Below are 26406 nucleotides of genomic sequence, written 5' to 3'. Positions count from 1 at the left end.
TAATGAAGAGTTGGCAACACTGGGTGGCAGGGTTTGTTCTTTAGGTTGTTACGTTTGAAACCCTGAAAGTCTGAATTTGTGTTTTTGTTGTCATTTCTACTCCGCAGTTTTAAGGTGGAAATGCACAGCTTTGGTGTTGACAGTTTACTTTGCTCATGATGTCTTCATCTGGACATGTTAACAATTTGTACAAAAAAAAAAAAAAAGAATTTTACTGGAGGGGGTCTTTAAAAACAATTCATGCTTTTCGGATCCACAGGTCTGCAAGGGGAATGTATGTCTACCGAGGTCTGAGCATAGTTCAAAATTTGTGACTTGAGGGAATGTCTGAGCATGGGGACTACATGTTCTAGGAAAACAAACAAGAAAAGCACTCAGTTGTTGTATAATTTCCGATGGATGGATTTTTTTTTTTTTTTTTTTTTTTTTTTTTTTTTTTTTTTTTGTCTGCATTTGTTCTCATTGTTTAACTCCACAAAAGGGGAGTCAACATTTTATGAGATTGATGCATATTTTAGTCTTGCAGCCAAATATTTTAATATTTAGTGCATGTGTGTGACCATCACCGGCCCTCCCTGAAAGCTAAGCAGATATTCTTTATTAGAATTCCCTATTATGAGCCAGGGAGGGCAGTGCTACACCTCAGTGATGTGTGGGGGAAACAAAGACTGGACAGGACGAACAGGACGAACAGGATGAACAGGGATAGAAAATAACAGGCGTTGCTATTGCAATTAAAGATTGTAAGGTGGTGTGTTATGCCCAACTACTAATTGCCCATCAATAAAAAAATAAATAAATAAATAAATAAAAATTTGAAAAAAGAAAAGAAAACCAAACCAACACAAAAGAAAAAGAGATTCAATAATAAATGAACAAATGGTACTGAGCACCATAATTGTGGGTGTCTTGATAGTATAGAATAGAATAGAATAGGCCAGAAAAGGATACTAGTGCGAGAGAGAATGAGTTTAGGGTAGAGACTGGAGAAATTCTCAGCACATTCTGGCGGGACCCATCAATCGCTGAAATGGGACTCGGCAGTAGCTGGCAAGACCTGATCAAACATGCAAGTGTGAAGAACCCCGAAGCCCAGAACAGCAGTCACGGCAAGGCAGGGCCAAGTCAACAGGGCATCCCTCCCCCCGGGCCGTAGGAGCCACAGGGCGGCACCCCCAGAGAGCCACCGGGGCCACCGTGAACGACGCGAACCCGGAGAACAAGAGGGAGCAGCTACTGACACCCCCTGCGCGCCCAGACCGACCCAGGTGGCCCGGGGCACGAGGACCCACCCGCCACCCAAACCCCAACCCCGCCCACCCCAGTCCCCACCAAACCCCCCACCCCACCACCCGACCCGCCCACCCCCACCCCCTCTCCCTCCCCCGAGGGGGCCAACGGCCCCACACAGCCAGGAAGCCAGACACAGGGGCCGAGCGGCCCACCGAAGGGATGGCAACCAGCCCATCACAAGGCAGGCCACCACCGGGAGCCGGCCAGAGGAAATCGGAGCCGGGACCCGATGTGAGTCCAGTGTCATTTCTGACCTTCCCTGAAAATTTCATCCAAATCCGTCCGTTTTTGAGTCATGTTGCAAACAGACGGATGGACAGATTAACAAACGTTTGCCGATCATCACATAACTGTCGCACCTTTATTCACAGCAGGACTTCAGAAGAGCTTTGATTTGTACAGGTGTTCATGCTTTCCGTGTGCCCAAACACACAATCGGATAGATCTAAATTCTCTAGAAATCTTCTACATTATCTGCCCACTGCTCGGCATAACTCGGGAATAATCACATCACAATCTGTAACCTGCTGCTACATCCTGTAAAAACTGCAGTCACAGCCTTTCATTAACATCCAGGTGGGCACTGTGTGTATTTCTGTATTCAACAGGAGGAGCACTGTGACACTGTTGTGTTCACTGTTGTATTTAAATTGTAGAATGAATGGAAGTGTGTGCGTGTTCACAGTCAGAGCACAGGGATACAGAAACCATGAATCAGCCTTTATTGTGTATGTCTGATGGTCAGTTCTTATTGTCATGTTTAAATCTGCTATCAGTGGTGCAATTGTGAACTTAACAGCCAAGTTGGGACAATAAGTTATTATTAAATTCAGTTACTGGTAGAAGAATACTTTATGATTTTATTTCATTAAGATTAATTAAAATGTTGATGAACATTTTCTTTCGATTTACTATTTCTGTAAACATTTTATTACAACTGTCTGCAAAACGCTCCTCCTGCACAGTATAATGCCAGGCAGAATGAAGCATTGTGGCATTTGCTTAATAAAACAAAATTGCTCAGTAAATTCACAGTTATTTCTCTAAATCAACATCTCATTAAGCAGCCAGCGATTGTAATTAACAACAGTTTGGTGCTGCAATCAACAACAAACACAAGCAGAGTTTGTCTTTCATATACCTGCCTGAGTAAAAATAATCCACCAGCACCAGACTGTGTTTGAAGCAGTGGAATACATTTATCACACGAGCGCAAAAAAATGAATAATATAGTCATAAAAAATAATTTTCTTCATGTGCTGGGAGGTTAAATGTCTCAGTTCCACTTCTCCATTAATCAGCAATTAAAACAGATCACTGTGGTCGGTGCTGGTGGAGTCGTGTGTCCCAATTAAGGTAAAAATAAATAAATTTAACAACAAAACAGACAAATGTGGTGTAAAATTAAGAGAAATGGCGAATTATAATTTAATAATCAGTCTGTAAAAGATGGGGAGAAATCCTCCTGGTGTTTCTTATAGCCTGAGTTGACTTGTTTTGTCTGACTAACAGCCAAAACCCCACATATATTAAGGATAAACACATCTCAGAAGCTGGAACAAGAAAGTTTTTGGCATTTTACCTGCAAAATCTTAACAGACTAGATGTCTCAGCTCTGTTTCTGTTACAGATATTAATACTATATATGCACAGATGGAGCACATGTCAAAGAAATGAACAAGTAAAATGCCGTTTCCCTGAATATGCACCACAGATATTATTGCTTTGAGATCTGACAGCTGAGTTCATCAACAGCAACATCTTTTCTTGCTCATTTCAGAGCTGCTGGAGAGGAGTCGGAGGAAGGAGGACGAAATGAGAAGCCTTCAGGTCAGCATCATGTTTTCATCTGCCCTGCTGCATTCTAAATAGTGGATTTTTAATATCCAGCTGACCTCATTTCAACTGTATGTGTACAAGAATAGAGGGTTAGTACAGTGCAGTGCAAACATTACATTTCCTTCACATCAGTTGAGTTGTTTTAGTGTAACTGTGCGATGGTGTGTTACAAACATCGCTGCACAGCTGTGGGCCCGACACACTCCTTGTAGCCTTGCTTGGACAAGTAGCTAATTACTGCAGACACGAAGTCTTGGAGTTTAAAAGCCACCAGAGGCTTTGTCTCTGTCTTTCAGCGCCGCCGCAGCAGCGACACTTGGCAGGCCACCAGCTCACCTAGTACGGCCCTTTATTCCCCGATAAACAGCAAAACACAAGCGGCCGCACACACACACACACACACACACACACACACACACACACACACCCCCAAATCAAAGTGTGTGCAAAGACGCTGTCCTTCCTGAGCTTGTGTCTGCGAGTCTAAATGTGTTCATGTGTGTGTCAGATGCCAGGGTTCCATCTGTGGTTGCATAATGGCACCTGCCAGAACTCGTGTGCCCTCTCAGACGCAGCCGAGCTTTTAATTATGAAGGATGAGGGGGGAGATGTGGAGGGGAAAGCCGGGTAGACTGGAGGACATAGACGAGTTAAAAAAAAAAGAAAAAGTTAGGGGTGGGCTGAGGAGGGGGGTTTAAAAAAACAGTACCCTTGTTAGAAATCATCAACACATTACAGGCAGAGGAGGGAGAGGCAGCTGGTTGGAGGGAAGAGCAGGTGTGCGTTTGAGTGGCAGATAAGAGGCATAGCATCACTTATGCATCGTTAGAGAGGGAACATCAGTCAGGAGCTGCATGAGCGGCGAGAGCGGTTTGTCTTTGTGCAAGTGTGTGCGTGATAAGAAGTTGTGTGCTACAGACTCTCCCTCGCCTGTGTTTCTCCTTCCCTTGTTACCCATTTGTTGGAACACTCTATTCTTCTCCTCTGTTTTTCTTTCCCCTCCCTCACATGAACATACCGGGTTTCTGTCTGCTCATCCACCATTTTGAGAAGTTACCTGGACTCACTGGGTGCTTTCCAAAACCAATGCTATCATAATACTCTATAGTCCGCCAGATTTATTACGTTCCAATACATTTTCAGTTAGTTAGCCAGCGCACTTTTCTGCCCATCCTCATCCACAGTCCTCTGTGCACTTACATCACATACATCACGGCGTCTAGCCTGAGTATAAACAAACTGGAGTTGCTGATGACAAATCATTTTGCACAACCAGCCATAACAGTGAAAGCTTAAGGTGCAATAATATGACACTGAAACAACAAACAGCTGTAGTATGTACTTAAAGCAAAAGGAAGTAGCGTGTGATCCCTGTCACATACAAATAAAACCATTCACAATATCAAGTTATTATTGTTGAATGTAGGTATTGAAGAATACTTTATGGTTTTATTGCATAAAGATTAATTAACGCTGTAATAAAACCCACTGTTGCAAAAATACATCAGTTTTAGTTTTTTATTATTTACTATATATATAGTGTATTTTTTGTTTTAAAAAGAAAAACTTAAAAGATAAATATATATATGTGTGTGTGTGTAATTTAAATTATATATATATATATATGTATTTTTACTTATTTTTTTCTATATTTGGGTCTTACAGGGTTACAATGTTGATGCACATTTATTTCTGTTTACTATTTGTGTAATGTAAACATTTTATTTTGGTTAATGATATGGCCTAATATAGATTACTGCAAGAAACAGTGTGTATTTTGTGAGGACAGCTGCAGCACATAATTAATGTAAAGAGAGAAAATGTGTGACTTGGAATGCAGCCACCGTCTCGTAAGAATGAAAGCATTTTTTGTCTCGCATATTAGTTTACCCTTTTAGCCCAACAGATGCACTTTGCATCCAAATTCACTTCCATTCTTCTCTGCTGAAGTGCCCTCAAATAATTTATTGCAGAGGGGTGAAGTGTATATCAAATGTGCACAATAAGGCTGCACAATTAATCGACTTCAAATGGAGATTGCAGTTTGAAACATTGCAATTAGCAAATCGCAGAGGCTAGAATTTAGGATTCACGAGGTCTGGTTAATAATTAAAGAGGCTAATGCTGTAATTCAGTTTTAATTGATTTGAGCAGAATGAAACTTTCAGGGGTTGTTTATGACCACCGGTCAACGTAAAATACATGGTTCATGCATAACGCTGTAGTTTGACTGACATGAGCTTAGTCTGGTTATTTAATAGCTACAGTTTTTGCAGGAAGTCTGACCTGAATGATTTTCTAAATTCATGCCTTCCCCTGGTGTAACTGTCACACTTTTGACAGCATCTCATTTGGTAATGCTCCTCCATATTTTAAATCGATCAAACTAAATATTGAGCCGATGTTTGACTGTAAAAAAATAATGTAAATCAATTCACAATATTGTTAAAAAAAACAAAGATATTTTTCCTGAATCATTCAGACATATGACACAACTTTACTTTTCCAATGATTCTAGCTCATCCGTATAACAAGCAAAAGGGAAATATTTTTAATTTGTTGAATTTCCCTTGGGATTAATAAATTGTCTGTCTGTCTGTCTGTCTGTCACAAGCAAAAGAAAAACAATTTTAAATTTACATTAACTTTAATCCTAGTTACAGCTCTGTAACATTATGAAGACAGATTATAGTCATATCTTTACTCATTTTTTCACCCATTTTTACACACTGAAAACTCCTGACATCCCTACCATTTCTAATGATCCTAGCTGTTTCTAAGTGCACCAAAAAGTAGTTTTGAAATTACATCAAATGTCTACATTGTCTATAACACAGAGATGACATTACATTCCACTTTGTAGGAAAAACAAACACAAAGCAATGGATTTTACTTTTTATTGTTGTCGAAAGCAGGTCAAGGCAGAGATGTGGTCAATGGTGGCCTTGTGTTTGGGGGAAAAGTGAGGATTTTGGGCATATATTCTCCACCTTTGTAACTGTAACTTAACTGTGGAAGTATGATCAGAATAAATGATGGAAGATTTGCATAGTCTGAACTGTTCAAAAAAAGACAGAATGCAGCATTTATGACTAGCCCTCATAACAAGATAATAGTTTAAAAGTAAAATTACAGTGGAAATAGCCCTGGGCTCTTCAGGTTAAACCTTACTTTGACTTTTCTGTGTTTGAAAGGCAACATCACTGAGTTTGTGTGTCTTTACAGGATCGTGTATTGGATCTGGAGATGGTGAGTTTCCATCTTTTTAAAGACATTCTATGTGGATATTGAAGTTTATAAAACTGAAGAGTTCTTGAGTCGCCTGGAGTTGTTAAATTAGAAGTCATGTTGACTTTCAGTGTGATTTGATTTAGCTGGGTAGGCAGGTTCACCTGAGGCTGTTTGTTTAGCAGCCCATAGAGGTTAACACAGGGTTAGAAATGATTGCTTTACTCAAGGCTCACAGCTCTGTTAATCATCATAAGTCTTGCTGATGGGGTTAAGAAGCGAGCTGTACTAACAATTTGGTATTGACCTCACCATCCCAACATCTACTGCTAACATCCTTAATCAGCTATTAGATGTCAGCCAGAAATTAGCGAACGTCGCTGAACAGTTACATTGACCCGATCGCTTTTTACTCTCTGAAAAGAAAGAAATAACTAAGTGAAGCTGTCTGAGGCAAGCTGTCCATCATCACAATTATGTGACATGCTTGTCTACCTTTAATTAGCTGCCTTTGATCACTATCAACTCACATATTTCTGCTTACTGCAGCCACACAGCGGCATCGACCCGTCTTCCACTCAGCCCGGCTGGTGGAGATCATCCAGTGAATCTTACTTGTATGTCAGGATGCCATTCAGCGTCGCAATCAGCGTGAAGCCTTCTAACAGCCACTTCCTTTGATGCTTAAATGCTCCATCTGAATGGAAGCAGGAAGGCCATTGAAACGTACAGTGGAGGAATGAATAGAACTGAGTGCGGCTAAAGTGGTTACTTAATTAAAGCTTGTGCTGAATGTGTCGTTACACAAGTCCAAAATTACGCTCTGAATTGACCAGGCAGTGTGACAACACGTCTGTAGCCATGTATGCTTGCAAACCATCTTTTGTTAAAATACAACACGATCCATAAAAAGCGTCTGAATAGATAGATTCTCAGTAATAACAGTTTAAGAGGTCTGGATGATTGAATGCAGAGAAGAGGCACCAGTATTGCACAGAGATGTTGTTAGGGGAGTTGTACATTAAAAGAATACCACAAAAAATGTATCTATCAGGTCGCGATAACCTTTAGGTGAGGGGTGTCAAACTCATCTTAGTTCCGGTTCCACGTTTAGCCCAATTTGATCACAAGTGGGCCGGACCAGTAAAATCATAGTATAATAACCTACAAACTCCAAATATTTCTTTGTTTTCATGCAAAAAGAAGTATGTTGTGAAAATGTTCACATTTAAGGAATTATCATTTTACAAAATATCATGAACAAACTGAAATTTGTTACAAAAATTTATTCAACTTCAACAACATTATGCTTCAGTTTATCATTTACACATTACAACTTCCAGGTCACACTTTATCTATAAAGGAACACAACATTTAGTCACAGATATCTGGAACTGAATGATGTAGTATCTTACTTTATGATCACAACAACAGTCAGACTAAAGAAAAAAAAACAATGAAAACAAGACGAAATTTTACAAAAATGAAACACAAAAGTGAGAAACAAAATGACAGAAAATCTGACAAAAGACACGAAACAAAACAAAAAAATAGAGAAAAAACTTACAAAGCGACAAAAAAATGGACAAATGATAAAACTGAGACAAAAATTTACAAAAGCAAGAAACAAAATGGCAAAAAATAGACAAACAACACAAGCGAGACAAAAAAACACAAACGACAAAAAAGACATACAAAATAATGAATAAAGCAAAACACAAAATGACAAAAATTAGACAAAAAACACAAACGACACATAAAGGAAACCCAAAACAACAAAAACGAGTAAGAAAACAAATTTACAATTTGCAGTTAATGTCTTCTCTGGAATTTTCACACTTAACAAAGTCGTCCTGCGGGCCAGATTGGACCCTCTGGAGGGCTGGTTTTGGCCCGCGGGCCGCATGTTTGACACCCCTGCTTTAGGTAAAGACCAATAACCACCACATTCTCGTGTTGATTCCTCTGTTAATCTGTCAGACCTTTTCCTTCATTTCTTAATGCTTGCTATCAGTAAAGGCAAAAATGTGGAAAAAAAAACAACAAACCTGTCTTCTAAATATCAAATACTGACCCAGACTAGCTCCAGACTAAAGCTTCACTAAAGGAACACTTCTTTATCTGATGGTAGCAACACTGGCAGATTTGGTGGAACCACGTCTTTTTAGTGCCTTAAAATAATACATTGTTTTAAATGACTTTATCATCAGATATTAGTGGATTTATGATTTAATTAAGACAAAGAGCACAGCAGGAAACATAACTCTGGGCAAAACTGAAATGCCTAATAAGGAAAAAGAGACAAGTCATTGGATTACACAAAAAACATCTCTTCTTAAAGATGCCCGGTAGTGAAATCCAGTTTTAAACCTTGTGAATGCGTGTATATGTACACGAAGCTGCAATGTTTAGTTTCAAAAACAGTCTTAAAACAGATTCAGACTTCTGGGGTTTCACAATTAGTGTCAAGTTTGAATATGTATGACAGCATTACTCTATCATGACAACATTCTCTTCTGTGGAGTGACTTTATAGTGTTTCAGGTTGTTGGTGTGCTCGAGCTGCAGCATGTGGGAGGGACTGGGTGGAGGTAGAGGCAGGGACTTTATAGATCTGAACATTCTAGGGGATCTTCATATAAATACCACTTAATGCATTTAATCAGCATAAAGATTTATGCAGGCTGAAGTAAAAGTAAAGTTTTCTGGAGCCTCCGACTTAAAACAACCTGTTAAATACATATTAGAAGACAGAGAAATGGAACTCACTGTCTCTAAATGTTTTTGGCTGGAACTCTGCAGCTCCAAGATAAGACCATCCACCCTAGAAAGTAAATATTGGTGCCGTAGTTTTTTAGTGAACAGCTAGACTCTGGGACATCTAAGACATTTTGATGGAAAAAGGGTTCTAAATATGTCACTTTGAAGCATAGAGGTAGATTTTTAGGGGTTAAATCAACAACCTGTGAGGGACTTTAAGTGATATATGATGCTGAATCTGCTTTCACACAAACTAAGACGCCACTTTCTTGACGCCAAAACGTGTGGAAAAACAAGATGCTTTTGGGTAATGGAAAAATCCCTGCACAGTTTGTGCAGAACTCAGCCTTTTTAACATGACATCAGGTAAATAGAAATAAATAATCACATAACTCATTTTGTAGAAGCAATGCTTTCTACAGCTCAAGTGTATTCACTCAGGAGAAATCTAGAGACGGGTAGTTTAGGCAGCAGCATCCTCATATGTGGAGTTATGGGGGAATATTAAAACCGCCAACGTGGCCATTTGGTTGACGTCATGCTCATGCCTCAAGCTCACAAATATAGTCAAATACATATTTCTAAAGCACGATAAATGGCAGATATGATGGAGACACTATAAAACACTTTCTGGTGGAGCAACAAGTTTTGTGCTTAAACCTCTTTGAGGCTGTTGCACACTTTATGTTGCTGGCAGGTTTCTTTAATAGTTTCTTTACTTGCTAGTATTACTGCACCTGTGCAAAGGTTGCTAAGAAGACGTTGCAGAGGTAGTTTGACAACAGTTGCCTTCTTGCCCATGACTGTATTTGCAAAACCTAAAGTGACATTAGACCAGGGGTCACCAAATGCCAGACTCAGATGGCGTCTTCTACAGACTTGGACCTGTAATCAGTAAATTATAACGGGATTTTAAATTTGATGGGTCGCTTCTATTTACCGGTGCAGCTTTCCCAGTGATTACGGCATTGGTTTATCAGCTCAGGAAACACACGGACCAATGAGGTACAAGTTCAGCCATCCCACATGACGCTACTCAGCCAATGAAGTCTCTGCATTGCAGGCATTAAACATCACAGCTCTGGGTTCAGAAAACAGTTGAGAGGTGAGGGACAGGAGAGAAGGACAGATAAGAAAGACAAACAAATAAAGCGACACCGAGAGGGAAATAGCCCTGAACATGCTGATCATGTTTGGCTCAACATACAGCTGTGAGACATTTAATGTCAACTAGGAACATAATCAAAACTAAATATTGTTTGAGACTCACCAATGAGCTCCAAATGTGTTTGAGAACAACCCTGACACCATTCAGACCACGATTCAAAATACTGACAGCTGCAGCTCAGTTCTCCCATTAAGCAGCAGAGATATAAGGTTAGTGAAATAAGACAGGAAAAACATTTACATTTTTTGAGATTTAGGTATTGTTAAAGATGTATATAAGTTGGTTCAGGTTGTTCAGTCATTAGTTTTTCAAGTTCTGCACAAGATGTTCAGTTATATCAAAAGTTTTTTTTATTAATAAATGTTAAAATGTTTTTGAACCGTACTGAATTTATTTGACAGTGAGTTATTGATTACATGCAGATGCTAATACAGCTACTAGGTTACATCAACATATATCACACTAATTCAGATTAGACTTTATGATGTTCTGGACCTTTGCTTTAATACATTTTCTCTGACTGGACCTCTTTGAATTCTAGCTGAATACCCCTGCTTTAGACCATAGCTGGGATTTTTATTTTTGTAGTTCAACCTTTGAAAGTCACAGCCTGAACATCTTGTTTACATAAACGTGCATATAAACCTCCCTGCAACATAATCCACACCCTCAGTATATTCTAATCAGTTCTGCACCGTGTCAATAAATAGTTAAATACGCTACATCTGGTGAAGCTACAAGGAAGGGACAGAATTACATGCAATGAGTAGAATTAGTCCAAGCAGCTGGAGTATGTGCAGCAAATGGCCAAATCCAGCCATACAGACTGATGTGTACTCTGCCTAAACCCAGGTTTATGTGAGAATGCTTCTCATTCAGATTGTGTTAGGGGACATAACGTGTTTAGTATGCAGAGACTAATACTTCATGTTGTGCTTTGTCATGAGGAAGGACATAAATAATACATAACAGGGCTGCTAACAGTATCAGCCATGGGCCCTTGTTGTTTGGGCAGTACATCCCATTAACTGTGCAAACACGAAGGCGTCAGTGAAGCCCACGGACGTCTGATCCAGCTGTGCAGCCTTCATCAGGAATCATGGTTTCAGATGAACCTTGACTGTGAATGACGTCTCATTTCACTGTTGTTTCATTGATTATTCCGTCCTCGCTTCTCTTTGATCTTTTTCCTGGTTGGAGTGAGAAATGCTGATGAACGAGGAAAAGTGAGGGAAGGAGGGGGGAGACAATTAATGGAATTGGGATGTAGCCCCAATATTTGCTCATGATTAATTGTAGTGTCTCAGCTTGTCCCTAATGTGGAAATTAATGATTTTGGAGGTAACTTTTTGCTTCGTACCATCGGGTATACTGGCAACTAGCATGGAATTACTCATAACTTCCACAGAATAATCTTCTATTCAGATGACTTCTAAAGCTTCCAGTTCCTGCCACATTTGTCTGTGGTATTATCTTGTAATTAGGAGCTCCAGATCTAATTAAGTTTCTTCTTTTGTGGATGCAAAGCCCTTCCCCTTAAATCCCTTTAAGCTCATTTTGTGTGGTTGTGTGTGGTTTCCAGAACACAAGAGTAGCTCTGGACCACTTGGAGTCGATTCCAGAGAAACCATGTTTGATGGAGAACTTCAAAGATCTGGAGGTGCGTTCACATAAAGTCTGGATTTTTTTGTTTGTTTTTTTGTTTTGCTTTTTTTGGGGACTTTCTAGTAATAACATATAGAGACAAGAGGCCTACTGATGTGTTTTTTTCAGGGCTTATTCTTAGTAATCACAGAAATCGATAACAGATATTTGGAACTAGGGATGTCTGATGTTGGCTTTTTTGCCAATAACCGGTATGCCGATATTGTCCAACTTTCAATTTCCGATTCCGATATCAACCGAGACCGATATATGTGGGCTATTTAACTAATTTTAGGCAACATCACATACGTCCTGTTGTGGAATTAACACATCATGCCTAATTTTATTGTGATGCCCCATTGGATGCATTCTCCAATGCAACAAGGCTTTCCAAATGTAAACATGCTGGCAAAATCCAGGCATTATTTTATTGGTTTTCATGCTAGGCAAAAAACCCGATAACGCTATTGACCAATATTACATTTTTATGCCAATATCGGGCCATAATATTGGTGGGCCGATATTATCAGACATCCCTATTTGGAACCGATACAGATTTGCATTTAAAATGAAAATCTGGGTGTCACATTTTGGAGTGACATAATCTCCAACACAAACCTTGTCTCAATTTTTGTCATTTTGTTTCTCACTTTTGTCATTCGTGTCTCATTTTTGTAATATTGTCTTTGTTTTTGTTGTTTTTGTCCTTTTTAAAGTAAAATTCTCTATTGTTCAGTTCCAGATATTTGTGACTAAATGTTGTGCTCTTTTGTAGACACTCTGTGATCTATAAGTTGTAATGTGTAAATGATAAACAGAGGCTGAATGTTGTTGAAATTGAACATATTTTTCTTCAGAAATTTCAGATTGTTCATAGTGTTTTGTAAAAAGATAATTCCTTAAATGTGAACATTTTCAGAATGTACTGTTTTGCAGAAAAACAAAGGGGAAAATTAGGATTTGTGGTTAGTGATAGGTTATTATGCTGTGATTTTACTGGTCCGGAACACTTGGCCCCTGAACTAAAATGGGTTTGACACCCTGGTTCAGATGCTCAGGCTTTAATCCTCTCCACTTCTTTAAAGATGGTTGATCTAATTTCTGCTCAGCTATGATGACACAGCCTCCATTTTGTATTTTTCAGGAGTCGCAGCAGCAGAGGGAGTTGGTAGAACAGCGCTACACTAAATACAAAGAGATCGTCTGGGACCTGCAGCACCAGCTGGACGAGTCCAAACGCAGAATCCAAGAGTACAGGGTATGATAGACGTACACACCGTTAGAATTCTGTAAACTAGAAAAATGAGCTTTATAATGCCTTACAAGAGCCCGTAGTTCCAAACAACAGCCCACACTTTTTCTATTTCAGTCACTAATTGCACCGCTTTGTTCAAATAGCAGCTGTTTGGATAAGGATAGCCTGACTTTGAGAGCCATTTATGAGTCGAGCTCACCCACACGGATGCCAATGTGTGCACCGCACCTAATTTGTAACTTGCATGAATAAATGAATAATTTCACACAGAACTAATGCATCACGGATGGACAGAGAGGGACAAGCATGAGCAATGGCACAAATGTACACTCCTACAAAACCAGGGGCTGTTAATTGCTGCTGTCATCTCCTCTGCTATAAAGCAGTCGAGGGAGCCATCAAGACATCATTGTTGACAGCTGATTGCCATCAGCACTTTGCAACCGTCCCCTAAACAGCCATACAGTCACTTTTTAAAAGGCTGTAATCTGCCAGATTACCCTGTTGGTTTGCCAAATGACTCCTGTGTTGTGTGATAAGTGGCGACTGCATTAGTGTAGTAGCTGCGGCTCACTCAGCGTTTGTTTAAGGAAACAGGATGGATGTGTCTCTATCAGCAACAACAACAACAAACAGCATCAGTGGTTCTGTGCCTGAAAGAGCAGCTTCTGAAGTCTAACTTCAGCAGGACACTCCCTGCACTGTCATAATGAGACATCTGTAACGTTAATAATCTATAACCTCAAAGAAAATCTCTAATCTGTGTCATGCTTCAAGAAACGGCAGAAAGTCGACACGCCTTGCAACAGAATCAAAAAATAAGTAGAGATATTTGTTCACGCTGGGACAGTTTGTCCCACAACTGTCCCTTTTAAGGTGCTCTAATCAGACTTTATGTAATCTTTACATACGGATTATTCTACATTCTCATGCTTAGGGAAGCACTGAAGAATGGAAAGTTTTCATTGTTAAATTAAGCAGTGACTTTGATCTCAGTTGCTTTGTTGCTGAATCACAAATATAAAATCTCACCAACTACTGCACTAATGTTAAGTTTTGTGCATAAACGTGTTAAATCTTTGACTTTTTATTCATTACGTTTGTTAAATCATTGCTTTGTTTGTCAGAATATAGCTCCAAACTGGAGCCTTCAGCTGAATCAACATCTTTCTAAATCTTTTAATTAAAGCTGAACATTATGATTGAGTTACGTAATGTAAGGATGGACCTGATGAGGTAAATCTGTGTTGACCGCCAACAGTCAATGCCTTCTTCACTGCTGAAAGTCTCCTAACAATTACATTTTACTTCTCTTTTCCACACATGCAGCCCTTTTTCTGGTGGGTACACTATTCCAGTAAGTTTGTCCTCCTGTCTTACAGGATGAGAAGTTGGACGCCACTTCCAGGAGCCTCAGACTCGCTGCACTTTCTTCCTCCATCAAAGACTCCAACACTTTCCTGAGCAGCTCGCTGAGATCTGACACACTATGTGAGTACGCAGCTCTGACAGCCAGTCTGCTGGATGGCTTCATGGTAGTCGTGTTTTCTGCATCTCGTCTTTTTAAACGTGTTGTATCGCGTCACAAATGTGCACAGTGATGGCTGGAATAAGGCAAGGTACTGTTGTGACTTTGAATTCACATTTCTTTTATTAGGATTTAGCCTTTTTTTTCAGTGAAGAGAGACGGATAACAAACAAGGGCAGAAAGAGAACATGCAACTAAAAATGTGCTCCTTGCAGTGATTCACACACAACAATTCAGAGTACAGGAGGTCCTCGACTTCCGTCACAGTTCCATTCCTACGGTGTGATGTAAGTCAGAACTCTGGTAAAAACGGAACAGAGGCGTTACGTAGATCAGGATCTCGATCCGTTTACATATTTGTACAACTACAGTAACAACAAACAGCCATTAGCTCACACTGAAACACAACTCAGTAGGAAAATACCGGAGAAAATGTAAACTGTAAGTCTGACTTGTGCTTGGGAGCCATGATGAAGTTAGCGAATGTAGCATAATCCAATGCGGCAGCAAATGTAAACAAAGCCGTCTTATAGCACCGCATGACGACTGTACATACAGTATTCATCCACTCACCAACTAGTTCCACTGAACCAGTTTCAATGTAACAACATAAGTCAAAGGTGTCGTAGACTGACGACCTCCTGTAGTCGGTTTCATCTGGCAACTGGACAGATGTTAAAACATCTGTGTAAAGTTGAGCCTTACTCACCTTTTCTGTACTATTTTTTGAGGCTACATCCTCACTAATGATTTCATTTCTAAGGAAAAACTTCCATGTTTAAGCTTGAGTTCCACTCTTCTTTGAATCTATAAATAAGCATTTATATTTGTGCACTGCTGTAAGTTCTGCTCTTCACTGACACCTAAACCTCTTGTAACTTTTGGGTTTTAAGTTTCTCTTTATACTCTAAACAGTGGTGAGGGACAGCAGATCACGCTGGAGCTAATAAATGTTGAACAGTTGCTTTTAATGAAATCACTGGAATGCAGAAAAGATGTTTGAGTCTAACACGGATTGTCGGAGCAATAAAGCATATGGCCATGCAGCCAGAATAGCAGCTATTGCTTTTACATTATGAGTAAGCAAGATAAGATTACAATCTGTTTCACAGTGGCATCATCTTTACACAAACAAATAAACAGAGCACGTTACTATCAAGCTCAAACACAGCTGGAGTGTTAGCTGTCTGAACATGTGCTTCTACTTCTAGAGAGACTCATGTCAGGCTATGAGGAAGGTCAATTTCACACAGAACGTAGACACTAATCCTGCATTTTAGGTTACCTAAAATGAAGACTTTTGTAGTTTTAATTAAATTGAAAACTCTCAAGTGGCACTGTAATCTGGTCGCCAACACTCATGTTCACTTTCTGATCAGGCTTTTGCCGTCAGTCCCTGATTCATCACATGACTGTCTTCCAGAAGAAAACAAACATATTCAGGGTGCTTGTGTTTGCAAAGCCAGGTCTGATTTACAGAGAAAAGCTGCCATCACTGTCTCAACTTTTTAAATCTTTGCGCTGACCTTTAGCCTGCCAAACACTCCACTTGTTTTTGTTTTTAAATAACATTTTCAGTGCACATCTTCCATCTCTGATTTATTCTTAATCATTTTAGTCAAACTCTCTGTGCTCAGCATTTCTGGAGTTCAATAATAGGAGTATATCTTTATAAAGTGACGATAATAACTTATGAATTTCATAATGCCACTTTCCCAGTCAGCATTTAAATATGGCACACAGAGCTGAAACTTTCCATCAGTGCTGTGGAAATGAGTCTGTATCTCTGCCAGTGGCTCGCAGCCAAAATCACTTGTAGCACTTTCCTAAGCTGCTTACAAATATCTGGCACAGCGTACTTCCTCTGGTTTTGTGTCCATTTACCTTGGAGATCTACGCCGGCCAGAACATGTCTATTTAACACCAGTGTTAATATACAGTGCAATTATCACACGTATTCATGACTACTTTGGCACTAGCAGGTAGAGAGAATCATATTTTGAACGCCTTGTTAGGAAGAATGAGTTGTCAAATGATAAAAACAAAAGTCTTGTTCCCATATTTTTGTTCTTTTCCTTCTTCCACAGCACCTCACAAACGCCTGACCAGCTCAGACCTGGACGCTTCTGAAGGCAATAAGGCCAAACATCTGACAGATTAAAGGAAACCTTTATCTGTATCTCTACAAACTGTGACTCTACCTGCCTGGTGCTCCACCGTAGTAGGAGGCCTCACACTCCACACTAATCCTCCTCGACTCCCTCAACCAGGAAGTCACTGAAGGCGCTCAGGAGCAGGAGGGTGAGCTGGAGATTTCACAGCAAACTTTAACAGAGCAGTTTTATGTCTGCACACTGTAACTGAGGATTTACTGCAAAGTGTTTTTACATGTTATTTATAAGCACCTAAACTGAATTTATTTACTGCAGTTATGAAGCTTTAAACAACATCATTTGACTGTTACATCTCTTGATGTTCTTCCAGCATTTTAAATATTGTTTATTATCGGAACTCTTCCTATCGTGCCGAAGTTATATATTATATTCTACCCAAAAAATGGTGCCTTTTAAACAATATGCAGTTTTTACTAACACACTGTCGTCTTTATCATGAAAATGTGACAAATGTGTTGTTTTTGTCTCCTAATGTATTGACCAGTTTTCCTCTATGTTTTGTTTAATGCAGTATATATTCGTACAAAGAAACAAGCACAAATAGAAGTCTATTTTTGTCAAATGTGAAGGAAGCATATGCACTACGAATAAATCCACATGCAGCTGAAAGTCTGGCTTCATAAGCGTACTTTATGTCCCCTTAATTTCAGACTGAAGTGTTTGCTTTGCAGCAGTGGAGAGAGTCCGGCTACTCCCAGTGGTATATCTTTTTGCGAAAGCCCTTCATCAGAGGAACAACCTGCAGCCACACAAGAGAGAAATGTCTTCTCCTAGTTTACTACTTCAAAAGCCATAAATACAGTACCTGCTGTGTAAACATTTTCAAAGTTGTACATAATCTTGTCTGGGCCTCCTTACCTTTCCAAAGTATGGCGCAAAGCCTCCAAACAACCTCAATGTCACAAAACCTGCTGGCAGATAAGGAGCCCTGAAACTAAGAAGAAACAGTAAAATGTTATTGGACAATTAAAAATGTAGCCGAATACATCAAATAACACGAAATAATTATAGCTGAGTGTTATAAGCAAAATAAAGCTTTATATTTGTATTTTAACCCCCAATTAATTAAAAGCCATTTTCTCTTCACCACCATTCATTTGATCTTTTACAATAAACTGAAGAGTAAAAATGAATTGTTTTTCATTAGCTGTGAGCCGCTAACGTCAGTAGAACAATTGACAGACGAGCTCAACAAAACTAAAGCACAGAACCGAGCTGAGTGGATCTGTATAGACTCTTAACAACATCATAAGCCGGGTTTAGAATACAGATTATGAAATCAGGTTGCATCACAGATGGAAGGAAAAACTTCACAGGTATTCTTCTCTTTAATGTCAGACATGGACATATAGCCACATTGAAAATTAATGGCGTGTCACACATCTCATCTATTATTGATCTAATTCATCTAATCATCTGAATCTGCTGAGATTGTTGTGCAACGGAGAGCAATCAGGGAGCTGATGTGAGCTCATGAGGAAGCCAAATAACAATATGCAAAAAAACCCTAAAACTAGCAGACAGGTAAACAGGTCTAGGTTTTAAAAAAAAATACACTTTATTTATACTTTAGTGACAACTGGAGTTTAGACTTGAAATATCAGTATTTATATCTGTATAAATTTGCTTCAGAGGCCAGACAGTTTAGCATCGCTTGTCAACAGCGCCTGCAGCTCCTGATCCAAATTTTAACTTCAAAGAAACAAGATTATTTTTTTTTAAATTGAATGTTATTGAATGTGCATTTCAGTATTTTTGTGTTCTTGTATTGTGGATAATAAGTTGAGCCATAGGTTTAGAACAAAGGTTAGGTGCTGTATCTGGTCCACATCTGGAATGAAGATGCCCACAGGCTCTAAGAATCAGACTAATTCCTGGGTAGGTTCTCCGTGGGTCAGACGAGGAAGAATCCAATGAAATCACGATATGAGGGATAACCTCCTTAAATAGTGTTCATTTTTGACAGTTTGGTCAATATTTGTGCAAAACGTCTGTCACTGAAATAGGAAATGCTCTTTTAAGATGCATTTTACATTGAATTTTTTGCACAAAGTTACTTTTTTAATGTTGAATACAACCTTTTGAATTTTTCCTCTTCTGGTTATTGCAGACATTCTTAATATTGAGGTGGCCCAGACAGTGATTCTAAGTTCTAAGACTGGATCTGTGGGAGTAAAACGAGGATAAATCTAGCTGGAACTCCTGTAGCCTGTAAGCTAGCACTACTGAGTGTGACTTCATGACAAAACATTCAATAAATGTATTTATGATTACCTGCACTGGCTGCTGTCGGACGATGACAAGAGTTAGTTTTAGCCAAACTGAAAAGGCTGCTGCCGTCCACGTCTCTTCACTGCCAGTGGTGTCACCATATCCTGTAAAAATATAGGCAAATGTAATTAAATATTCAACATACAGGGTAATGTGAGACTCAAGGCAGCCCTACTTATTCCTAAAAAATTTCCAAATATATATTCAGAACCGAAAGAATTAGTGCGTTCCCTGTCAAAACAGCAGAGTTCATGAACCTTTTCCCCCTTCTGAAGTCAGGAAGTAGGGTGCTGCAATATGCTGCTACTGATAACCGTATTATTTATACATGAAATACTGACTTCATGTTAATAACAGACATTTGAGAATATTCTAAGTAATCCAGCGCCTGTAACTATCTACTTGACTTGCACTTTGAGCACATTTTTCTACTAAACCTTTAGCTTTTAGTGACTTTCAAAGGTTGAACAGTGAGAAAGGTTGAAAAGAATTCAGATTAACCCTCATGTCATCCTGTGGGTCAAAACTGACCCAGTTTAAAGTTTGAAAATGTGGAAAAAAAATATTTTCACAGTGAAACTTCTGATATCCACATTTTCAACATTTTTGGGAAATCTTTGAAAATTTTTTGGTGGAAAAAAATGTTTAAAATGTTTCTTAACATTTACAAAAAAAATTTTATGTGAATGTTCTTAATAAAATATTAGAAGTTTGACTGATATATATGTAATCACTTTAGATATTTTTAGGATTTTTTTTTGAAGATTTGTACTATTGTTTTGAAAATATTTACAAGAATTTTTTTTTGCCAAATTTGGGGATTTTTTTTTTTTTTAAATAAAACTTAAGGAATTATTGGAATTTTCTTCCTGAAGGTTTTGCAAATTTTCAGAAATTTGGGGAATTTTTTTGCTGAATTTTTGGATTTTTTTTCAGACAAGGAAACAATATTTTTTGGTGCCCGTAAATGAAGACAACAGGAGGGTTAAGGCTGTTGTGAAGTCAGATTTTAACCACATGATTTTGTGAGTTTTGTCTGTCTGTTGTTCAAATGAATTACATTCAAGATTCAAGAACTTTGTTTCTGCTGTGTGTATGATAACAAAATTCTTGAATCTAATTCATTTGAACAAAAAAGAGACAAAACTCACAAAATCATGCAGTTAAAATCTGACATCACAACAGCCTTAATCTGAATTCTATTCAACCTTTTTCACCTTGTTGTTTCGCGATGTTAGTCCGACGTTTCTGCGCTGATTCATTCTTTATTGCGGCTACAGAAATTAGGAAACTGGGAAAAGTGCAATTAAATGCATTTTTTTTAATGCACTAATTTTTCTGTAATGAATTAATCGCAATTGACACGTTAAAGTCCCAGCCCTAGTATTTAAACATTCAAGGCAGCCAACAGATTTTTGTCGCACCTTGAAGTTTTATCTGGGATCTTCTGACTGCTGAATCTGACATGAAGCAAATGGCTGAAGGTTTTACTACAGAAGCTGCTGCACTCTATTGGAAGCACAGAAATGCTCTGATGGTACAGCAGAAGAATGCTTCTTTTACCTCACAAAACTCTCTGGATGAATGCAGACGGCAGGTGTTTCCACAGCAGCTTCATGGAATTAATATTAGTTAGAAACAGCTGATTACTGCATCATTGCTCTGGATCACTGTTCCCTCTAAGCTGCGCACTGCTGACACGGTCTCCGCGCACAGAAAATCTGCACTGTGCACAAAAAAAAACAATCTAACCTAAATTGTAAATAAAATAAACACGTAAAAATTCATTCTGTGCTATTTTTCAATGTGAGTCAGTGAGTGACCGGTGACTGGCTGCTGCAGCCAATGATGCGATTCACATACGTATTTACCATAGATTGTATATAATGGTATTTACGCAGCTAATCAACGTCAGGCGTCCTTATGTGCAGCCATCGTTGTTGTCATAGATATGAATGAGTAGATAGGACACGCCCCTTTGAGCTGCGTGCTACAGCGAGGCTAAGCTAGTGGGGGCAAAGTTTCAGTGTATTCCGTTGATGTAGACGGCGTGAAAACGGAAACAACAAGTATGCCGGCTCACTGTGCTGCATACAGTTGCACACTACGTCGTACGATTGAGACAAGGAAACTTGGAATGACTTTTCATAGGTAAGAGTAGTTTTTGGCTCTTTTTTCATGATGAAATCTTGTTGAGAGCTTCCAGTCTATGAGAGCTAACTAGTTAGCCACTAGCAAAACGCTAAGGCGAGTTAGCAGCTTGACAACCAAATACCAGACGATTAATAGTAGCTGTAGTATAGTTGTACAAGCAGTAGTAGTAATACAAAAAGTACAAGCAGCAGTAGTAGTATAAACAGCTGTTAGAGTCGTAGAAGTAGTATCGGCATTTGTAATAGTATTACAAGTTGTAGTAGCAGTGCCAGTATCAGCAGCAGTAGAGTGTACTATCACTACTACTAGTAGTAGTCACATTACTATTACTACCACCAATACTACCAATAGTAGTTATAAAGCCTAACTCATGTATATCCAGATTACCATCTGTGTTCTTCCTCCAAACCCATTTTATGATTGGGATTACAGGCAGTTCTTTAGGACTGCTCTCAAATAATTGAAATGCTACTAAACAAGGTTATACTTATCAAATTAAATAGCTCTGGTCTCCGGTATATTGGTGAATTCGGTTCTTTGTACTTAATTTATTAGCATGATTTCTTTTTTAATAAGTTGTGTACAGACTTAATTACTTCTCTGTCTACTTTTCTTACTCCATGTAGGTTTCCCAGAGACTATGGGTTGAGGAGGAATTGGAAGTTTGTCGGCTTAGACCTGGTGTCATTCCATCAGTGTTAAACTTCCCGGCTCATCTTGGAAGAGTACGTGCCAGAAAGACCACGACCAAGCAGCCTTGAGATCTTAGGCAGCGTCTCCCTCAGGTGGGTGTCAACGGTGTTCACAGTCAGGTCTGTGGTAATCCTGTCAAAAAACAAAACAGAAAAAAAATCTAGATTATAAATCAACATGTAACCAAAGCACTCTGTGTATAACGCCATAGTATAGGATGTAGTTCAGAAAATGTCAAAGTATAGTATACTTTACTCAAGAATAACATAGTATGGCCTGTAGTTCATAGTACAGCATGTTGGCAAGAAAAAAAAAACAAAACATAGATTATTGTGTGGTTCAAAAAGCGCAAAATGATAGGATGTTGCCTAAAATTGTCATGTATGATATGTGGTTCAAAAAATGTCATAGTGCAGTATATTGTCAAAATAGTATGTAATTCAAGAAAACATCAGAGTATAATGTGTCATCTAAAAAATGCCATAGAATAATAATTTCATTGCACAAGTAAAAGTATAGTAAGTTTTAAAACTGTTCGAATTCTTATATGTTGCTAAAAAAAAAACAAAAAAAACAAAAAAAACGTCACAGTAATATGTCAATTAAAAAAGCCTATAGTATAGTGTGTCGCCCAACAAACATCATAGTATAGCATGTGGCTCTAAAAACGTCACAGTATAGCCTTTAGTCCACAGCTGTCAGTAGGTGAGGAGCAACACAAAAACAGTCCAAACGCTGGTTTCCAGAGGGTTAGACGAGAATTTATTTGAAAGAGTAAGTTTACAACAACACAACATGTGAGGGGGTTAAAAACAAATGGGTGTTAGTAAAATAAAAATAAATCAACAGAACTAAAAGTGAACTTCATGTTGACACTGATGGGCATTCCAACCAGGAACAAAGTAAAAGATAATCAATACGAAAAAAACTCTTCCTGTTCACCTCTTAAAACCCAAAAACACACCACAGTAGCACCCTAAACTAAAACTACCAATGGGTTTCCTGTTTTCCTTTCTGAACAATTCAAAGGTCCCTCTCTATCTCCCCACACATCCACCAACCACTGGAACACATCTCCAAAGTTCTGCTGGACCAGCTCAGCTTCCCCTCAGAAGAAGTGGCGCCACCTGCCAGATGAAGGAGCCTTTTGAGAGACAGCTGGCATCGTGATTGGACTGTACTTTGGTCTGTTCCAATCCAGCTTCAGCTCCAGAGACGGCAGGCGGGACGAGTCAACGGAGGCCGGATGGACGAAGTCATGAAGCTGAGTACAATCCAGAAAACAACAGAGGAGGAATGCAGGGTCCAGGGCCAGAACAACCAGAGTAGCATTGTATGTCTCTGAGAAAACATCATAGTATAGCCTTTGGTATGAAAAAACACCATCATATACATCGTATATTGTACAAATAACAAGTCAAAGCAAAGAGACATACATTGTCGAATTGTAGTAATTGTGGGCTGACTGATTTACTGATTATCAGTATTTTATTTTTTACTGATTTACGGTAATAAATACATTTAAAAATGGTGCTACTTTGGCTCTGAACCTTTATCTACCTGTGGTCGCTCTGTCTTCTGGAGTGATTTGATTGGTTATACGTCACGAATAAAACTCCTATAACTTAACATCTGTAAACAAAACAAAAACGTATCAACAAAGTTTTCTGTTAGAGTTTGTGTTCTTCTAAGTTTAACTCCAAGATTTTAAATACTTTCATTTACTGCAAATGAATATCTACTCCAAATGTCTCACTAATAATCATTATCAGCCTTAAAAACCCACAAAACACCCCTCTATACTCGACCACACTTAGTACAGTCCGGTTCCCCCTTCTATAAATCAGCTTGGAATCTTCCACTTCCTGTTTGTCAAAGTGGCCTTCTACCTGGACAGGTTTTGTTGGAGCTCATGCAACAAACATTTTGGGTAACTGCACTTTAATATGGATGGATGACACTGAATTAGAGTCTGTTTTAATGAGACTGAGTTAAGATGTGTAGCTCTGTCATTAAATAGGAAATTATTTCCAGAATTCACAGAGAAAAATCTGAAATGTTTGCTAGGTTAGCGTCCCACATGTTCTTTGGCTCAGCTAAAGCTAACTCTCTCCAACTTCTGGATCTCTTGAGTTGCTTGTTGTTAAAATATCTTGCTAGAGGTGCTGAAGCTCAGAAAGTCTGAGATGTTTGTTCAAAATAAGCTCATTCTCAAGTCTTATCTGAACTGTCCTCTTTTGTTTGAACTTTCCCTAAACTTAGGAGTTAATGACAGAGCAGCACATCCAGACTCAGTCTCATTTATGTAGAGATTAAACTTCAGTGTCATTCATTGATGTTAAAGTGCAGTTTTTCAAATGTTTGTTGCATATGCTCCCGACCAAACCAGTCCAGGTGGAAGACGATGTGAAGAGAAAGCTCCAGAGGATGAATATCACACATTTACATTGGAAATTAATGTCCTTTAATTAGACATTGTCATGCAAAAGTTGGATTTCCCTTTAATGATGTTCAAATCTTTGTTGAATGCTTTGTTGATGTTGGTTTCTAAATGTTTTTTGACACTCGGCCCCAAAGATTAAAACCTTCTACGGCTCACAAGCTGCAACAATTCACACATTATCAACTGTCTTTCTGACTAAACTAAGATAAAAAGTGAAAAACTGCCTGATTCCTACATCATGAATGTAAATCTTTTTGGTTTTTATGACAGTAAACTCAGTATATTTGGGCTTGACATTTTATAAACCAAAACAAGAAATGAATTACTGGAGAAAACAATCAACAGATTAATGGACAAAGAAAATGTGTTTTCCAACATATATGGCTGAATTACTCCAACATCACAAGATACATACAATTTAAATTCTATTTTATTTATATAATGCCAGTTACAGGTCAAATTGTCTCAAGACGCTTTATTTTTATATTTTTTTGTCATACTGAAAATATGACAAAGTAAGAAATTTAAAGCTCTTGACTAACCCAATTTATTATTTGGTTTTTAAGAGATTAATCAACAATTAAAATAACTTTCTCCACTAAAACTAATAAACATGAGGTCAAATAGAAGGAACAGTTTTAAATACTGCAGTCCCACGACGACAAGAATAAAGTTTGTCAACAAAAACTAAATCTGCTGGTGGATTCCATTAAAGTCCTAATAAATGATAATAAAGTGTGATACTAAAGGTTTGTGGTGCTAAAAATGTCAAAGTAAAGATATCAAGTTGAACATCTGGATGGAGGTTGATAAAAGTTGACCTCCCTTCATTTCTCTGGAGCGACTCCATGGATTTTATGGATGGTGGTTAAAGACCTGCTCTTCTAGTCTTCTTCCTTCTAGTCGCTGTAAAAAGTCAGTCCATCCTGGCCGACTTCAACACCTCTTCATGACAACTTGTTCTGCCTCCGACCTGGTGGAAACTCCAGAAACTCGGGAAAACCTGTGGAGACTCGAAGAACTCGTGGAGACTCGAAGAACTCGTCGGGCGGGGGAAGGTGTGGTGGGGGTGGGGGTGGGGGAGTAGAGGGGGGAGGCCGCCACCCACCTCCCCGCCTACTCTCCGCCCTGACTCCACCCAGACTCCGCCTTGGCTCCGCCCATGTGGTCACTTCAGGAACTACGATGCCAAAGGGACGACGAATTTATTTCTTTTCATCTGATCTGTAGCTCAGTGAGTTAAGGATTTGCCTATGGAGCTGCAGGTCGCTGGTTCAAGACCAGACACTTCTTAAATTTTAAAATCCTGACAAAGACAAAGAAAGAAAAAGCCGGTGGCGGGTCTTGAACCTGCGACCTTCCACTTGGTAGTCCTCTTCTTATCCCCTGAGCTACTCGCTCAGATACTAATTCTTCTTTTTTTTGCGCATTTATCATCTATTTTTTGTCGTTTTCGAGTTTTTTTTTTAACTCGAGTCTCGACTCGACCGTTTTTCTCAGGAGGTTGGACTTCAGCCTTTGTGCTGGAGGGTGGAACCCTCAGTTCCAAGACTTTCCAAAGCCTCCAGACCTCCCAAGTCCTCAGGACCTGAGCTTTCACACAGTCTGAGGGCTGAAATTTTCTAAGTCCCACAGTAGATCTCTGTTAGATTGAACCTTCAGACAGTCTGAGGACTGAAATCTTCTAAGTTCCTGAGTAGTTCTCTGTTAGTTTGAACCTTCAGACAGTCCAAGGACTGAAATCCTCTAAGTTCCTGAGTAGTTCTCTGTTAGTTTGAACCTTCAGACAGTCCAAGGACTGAAATCCTCTAAGTTCCTGACTAGTTCTCTGTTAGTTTAAACCTTCAGACACTCTGAGGAATGAAATTTTAAAAGATTCTCAGTACTTCTCTGTTAGTTTGAACTTTCTGGTTAACAGAAACATTTGCCAAGGATTAGAAGTTACATTTAATTTTAG

At 38.9% G+C, this 26406-nt stretch overlaps 1 protein-coding gene across 4 annotated transcripts in view; it reads left to right on the top strand.

Annotated features, from left to right (window-relative positions):
• LOC111569119 (centrosomal protein of 128 kDa) overlaps positions 1–25486 on the top strand; it is a 71180-nt gene extending 45694 nt beyond the window's left edge. For 2 of the 4 annotated variants that reach the window (XM_035948588.2, XM_023271094.3), the window contains 6 exons: positions 3074–3123; positions 6358–6381; positions 11870–11947; positions 13076–13189; positions 14569–14677; positions 16802–17497. In XM_035948588.2, the coding sequence (XP_035804481.1) occupies positions 3074–3123; positions 6358–6381; positions 11870–11947; positions 13076–13189; positions 14569–14677; positions 16802–16875 (449 nt within the window). In that variant the 3' untranslated portion in view covers positions 16876–17497. Of the gene's footprint in view, positions 1–3073; positions 3124–6357; positions 6382–11869; positions 11948–13075; positions 13190–14568; positions 14678–16801; positions 17498–17538; positions 18726–21939; positions 22099–23035 lie in introns of those variants that run through there. The other 2 variants (XR_004847400.2, XR_002746180.3) reach the window with 2 other exon arrangements.
• The last annotated feature ends 920 nt before the right edge of the window (positions 25487–26406 follow it).

Source organism: Amphiprion ocellaris, chromosome 12, assembly GCF_022539595.1.
Source record: "Amphiprion ocellaris isolate individual 3 ecotype Okinawa chromosome 12, ASM2253959v1, whole genome shotgun sequence".
NCBI classification, from domain to species: domain Eukaryota; kingdom Metazoa; phylum Chordata; class Actinopteri; family Pomacentridae; genus Amphiprion; species Amphiprion ocellaris.
The sequence above is the reverse complement of the archived record's forward strand: the minus strand, read 5'-3'. Positions and strand labels throughout refer to the sequence as shown.